This window comes from Drosophila montana, unplaced genomic scaffold (genome assembly GCF_035044405.1).
Source record: "Drosophila montana isolate Dmon_TW-CO22-7 unplaced genomic scaffold, ASM3504440v1 contig_2178_1, whole genome shotgun sequence".
NCBI lineage: Eukaryota > Metazoa > Arthropoda > Insecta > Diptera > Drosophilidae > Drosophila > Drosophila montana.
In genome coordinates this window covers 1,415,781-1,420,699 of record NW_026997075.1, presented here as the reverse complement: position 1 = coordinate 1,420,699, position 4,919 = coordinate 1,415,781, and the positions used below count along the sequence as shown (strand labels likewise).

General features: G+C 40.3%; 1 protein-coding gene across 1 annotated transcript; it reads right to left on the bottom strand.

The window, feature by feature from the left end:
* Positions 1–3,133: 3,133 nt before the first annotated feature.
* On the bottom strand, positions 3,134–4,458 carry LOC135427542 (integumentary mucin C.1). The gene is made up of 3 exons (XM_064681075.1): positions 3,545–4,458; positions 3,294–3,466; positions 3,134–3,219 (listed from the first exon to the last, which is right to left on the bottom strand). Exons 1-3 carry the CDS (start codon positions 4,456–4,458, stop codon positions 3,134–3,136), a joined length of 1,173 nt encoding a protein of 390 aa, XP_064537145.1.
* Positions 4,459–4,919: the final 461 nt, after the last annotated feature.

Sequence of the window (4,919 nt, the reverse complement as noted above, 5' to 3'; positions counted from 1 at the left end):
AATTCATTGAATTAACAAATAGCTTTATGTGCAGTTTTATAAAAATTTGCCAGACGCTTTGCGGATTTCGTTACATTTACCAAACGACACGCCCCACACCGGAAACACCGTCACGCCCCGTTCGACTTAACCAAGCAGAGAAAAACAAACGCCCCGCGGCAGAGTTCAAACCAAAATGGGCCAACGGGTTCGGTAAAGCTCTTAGTGGATTTTCGTTAAAAATTTATAAACACACAAGTCCATGTGTGTGTAAATATATAAATATACATATATACTTATATATATATATGCACAGTTGTTTGCGGTTACATTTTTGCCAGCATTACTTATGTTTTTATATGCATTTACACATTACATTTAGCAACTATTTTTATTAACTGATCGTTACGGAATTTTGTGGATAAATGAATACATTATATTAATACCAAACATAAAGAATTTATGCGTTAAAAATGATGTATTAAATTTATTACGATAACTGACAGCTTTACTACATATAGGAAGCTCATGCTTAAACTAAATTGAGTATACTTAGTACAAGTGAATAACAACAAATTTAGAAGGTTCTCAATTAAGGTAATAAGTTACTTGATATTTATATGGATATGTCACCACTTGCAAAACAATTTTATATCCCATTTTGTTTTTATAGTTCATAAAATAGATAGAAGCTCGGATTCAAAAACTTTTCTACGCATATTTTTTATAACCAAATTGAATGCCAAGCAGCGCATTTGAAACAATTAGTTAAAAGCTTGTTTTGTGAATTTATAAAACTGCTGGCAAAGGTTTATAAATAATAAACAAAATTCTAAGTAACAATCCGTAAGCTTTTCGTAATGCTTTTATTTAATTTCATTTACAGCATGCCAGATATTTCAGTAAGAAAAGTAATTTCTGACTTGAGAAAGCTGTTGTTAGACAAAGGAATAAGCTGCAAATGGCTACAAACAATATTTGACAATAGACTATAGATACATCCTGTTTTCATTTGGTCTCGTAAAACTTTAAGGAAATGCGCATGCTTAACTTTAATGGCAAATCGCATCAAAAGCACACTTTAAGTGGGCAATATGAATATTATCTATACACAATATCAAGGCAACACAAATGCCTTAAATAATAATAATACAGGATGAAACTTTCGATTTGTGCCAGCTGCCACGGGCTGACGAACAAGGAAACTTTCTGGCCACAAAGGACCCAAAGATTTACTCCCACTGTGGGAATGTGGCAGAGTAGAAAAAAAGCCAGAAGCCATAAACTACAATCGAAGGAGACAACAGCAGAATCCTTAAAAAATAAAAATAGGAAGAAAAAAGTCACACAAAATACGAAGAAAAACAAAATATAAATAAATAAATATGTAGAATACATCCATACATATGCAAAAATTGCGAAAGGATTGGCCAAAAGTGAAACACTTTGATATGCATCTAAATGGCATCATCAGCATTGACTGGGGCGCCAAATGCGTCGACAGGGAACAACAAGAAGAAGAATAACAACAACAACAGCAGCACCAGCAGCAGGACAACAACAAGGATCCAAAACTAGGAAAGCAATCAAGAAGCGTGCGATTGAGAGACAAACAAAGGCACAATCCGTAGACGGAGGCAGCAAAAAAACAAAAAAACAACAAGTAGGAGTGCTCAAGTCGGAAGTGTCCGACTAGGGGATACCCTGAACACAGCACCGAGCCACCGTCAACAATATTCTAGCTTCCTTCTACACAAACATAGACATAATCACAAATACACAGCTGGGCTGCTTCTTCACTCAGCTACACAATATGGCAAATGCCTTCGCGATTTACTTTGGAGTTTATTGTCCGATCTACGTGAAATAATTATTTTGCGGGAAGCGGGGCGAGGTATCGAAAATGTAAAATATTCCTTATATATGCATACCATACGAGAGTCTACTTTCTAAGCCTTGTAAATCTACCTCTTACATGCTCCGAGATAGGCTGCAAAAACAAGATTTCAATATCGATTCTAATCGATCTAATGGCAACGGGGCAAGTTATCGATGATCCGAAACAAACAAACCTACCTTCAGTCTCTAGCTCTTATAGGTTCTGAGATCGACCCGCTCATACATACGGACAGGCGGGCGGACAGACGGAGGGGCAAACGGATATGTTTAGATCGACTCGTCTATTGATGCTGACCAAGAAGATATATACTTAATGGGGTCAGAAGGGCTTTCAGTTTCTTCTTCATCTTTCCTGTTCTGCCTGTTTCATACATTTGCACAAAGCCATTATGCTCGTTTTACACATATTCAATGAGTTTAGGGTATAAAAACAACCAGAAAAAGTGCAAATCATTTTGCGGGCGTTACATTTTATTTGGCATCCAAGCCAAAGTCAAGCCGGAAGACCAAAATGGTTGCCAGGATGCACAGTGGTTCAAGGTACATATAAAAAAGGTATAATATCAAAAATGGTATCTATTGATTTTTATTCAATTCGATAAAAACAAACAATTTAAGGATCTCAGTTGGATTTCCGATTAATAAATAATATATAAAGTAAATACAATAACAATTTTAATAATGGTAGTGATAAAAAATGGTATATATGAAATTTGATTTATAAATATAGTAAATACTATATTATATTGAATATCGGGCAGTTTGCCCTCGACACACTTAGACCAAAGTTAAAGTTAACTGACTTTAAATGATGTAAATATTATATTATAAAGGCCCTTGTTGTGCCTATTTATATTTTTTTGATTATATATTTATAAATATTAATATTATAAATTTTGCAAATTTAGTTATTTTCCGATATGCCTTCAATTAGTTCATTATAAATGCAACGAAATCAAATCAGTTTTGGGTTTGCCCGTTTAGTTGTAAATGTCAAATATACATCGGCAGGATAAACTGTCTGTTAAATGTTTACTCGCATGCTAACAAAAAGAAAACAAGAGACAATAGAAACCAAGAAAGACCTTTAGCAACAATTTAAATATGCTCCGATTAAAACCAATTGATTGAATATATTTCAAGAATTTATTTAATAAATATGAATAATTTAGGTTGAAAAAAAAAATGGTAAAAAAATGTCTTAAATATGGTAAGCAGCTGCGTCTCACTGTGCGACAATATGATTTCTCCATACTCATATATTTGGCTTTGACTCTGGTGATTTGGTGGCCTTATAACGTACGCGGGTGGGCGGCACCGTTGTGGGGGGGCCGTGCTCGACTGTTGGGGCGGAGATACAAACAGATAGGCGCTGTAAATGATGATGATAATTTAAGTTGAAGCTGGAAACTTACTCCGGTAGACGTTATAGCCACGCTCATCGGCAATGTAGTAAAGCGTCTGGATCTGCGGCTTCTGTCCCGCCACGGGCACCGAATTGTAGCCCTCCTGCACATTGATCAGTTTGTCGCCCACACGCTTCGAGTACAGCTTCATGTAGTTGACCAGGCCATTGCTGAGCACCAATCTGCGGATGGGAGTGAGTTTATTGAGATTGCAACAGATGGGCCAGGTGACCGGGCTCAGTGTCTGGGGGCGCACTTACTTGTGCTCCTCGGTGCCGTTGGCGTGCTTGATGCGATAGTTTTCCAGCACATAAACTGGCTGCGGTTCGTCGGGTCCTGCAGTTGTCTTGCGCGTTGTTGTCGTCGACGATGCCAGCGGTCGTGTTGTTGTGCTTGAGGCGTTCTCTGCTGGTTGCAACTCATCAAAGAAATAATCAAAATTTTCCTCTTCAAAATCCATTTGCGGAAATACGACCAATTGATCCTCATATAAGGGCAACTGTGAAGGTGTCGATGATGCTGGTGTTGGAGTTGTGGTTGTTGATGTTGTTGTTGTTATTGTTGTTGGCGTTGGTGTTGGAGTTGTGGTTGTCGTTGTTGCTGCTGTTGTCGTCCCCGCTGTTGTCGTCCCCGCTGTTGTACTGGTGGTTGTGCTGCCAATGTCATGCCCAACCTCAATATCTGAGGGCCAAACAACCAATTGTAATTCATAAAGGGGCTGATTGCTGCTGCTGCTGCTGCTGCTGCTGCCAGACATTGAATTTCGCAGGACACTCGCCGGCTCCAGCTTGTGGTGCTCGTCCTGTGCCTGTTCCTCGTGGTCGTGCTCGTGGTCCGCATTCTCATCCGCATCCGCTGGCTTATTAGTGCTGCTGCTGTGCAGCACGTTGCAGCCATTGTCCTGCATCTGCTGTTGCCCTAACGAGTCCATTGTCGCATCGAAAGTCAATTTGCAGTCAATGCGATGCGACTGCGACGGCGACGGCGACTGCGGCTGCTCCTCCTCAAGTGTCGTTTCAATGGTGGTCAGCTCCCGTTCCTGTTCCTGCTCCTGTTGCCCGCTGGCCAATGCGGCTGTTGTTGGCATTGGCGTTGCCCGGGCACAAATCACGACCAGCAGGAGGATTAGTGACAGCAGCGGCAGAGCGCCTTCGCGCCACATATATGATGTCATATCTGGCTGAAATTGCGTGGGGACTTGAGGGCTTCGATTCTCTCGCTCTCTCCCTGCGTTTCTTGCTGTTGTGTTGTTGCTCGGCCCGTCCAGCTTCTTATATTTATACCCAGAATTCTGGCGCTGCCGCCATTCCTGACTGCGGCAGCGACAGCGACAGCGACGCTGGCGTCGACTTAATCAACAGCTTTTTTGAAAACACAACCAAATTATTTGTAACTTTACCGTTATGCGTCAAGAACGAGAACAACAAAAATATCAGTAATAAACAGCATTCAGCAAAGCGAAGAAGCAGAGAGAAAAAATATGCGCCAGAAACAATAAATGCAGTCAGGCAGAACACGATGACGATGCTGAATAAAAATCGAGGGAAAGAGATAGAAATAGCAGAGCAGTACGCCATATATGCTGAAGGCGAAGACAAAGCGTGGGTAAGAGATAGAAACAGCAACGCCGTGCGC

Excerpts from the sequence above, each read along its gene's own strand:
- LOC135427542 (XM_064681075.1), bottom strand. The coding sequence starts at position 4,458 with ATGACATCATATATGTGGCGCGAAGGCGCTCTGCCGCTGCTGTCACTA. Across the intron at positions 3,467-3,544 it reads AACGGCACCGAGGAGCACAA|ATTGGTGCTCAGCAATGGCC; the intron begins GTAAGTGCGCCC and ends TCCCATCCGCAG. Across the intron at positions 3,220-3,293 it reads TGGCTATAACGTCTACCGGA|TCGAGCACGGCCCCCCCACA; the intron begins GTAAGTTTCCAG and ends CCGCCCCAACAG.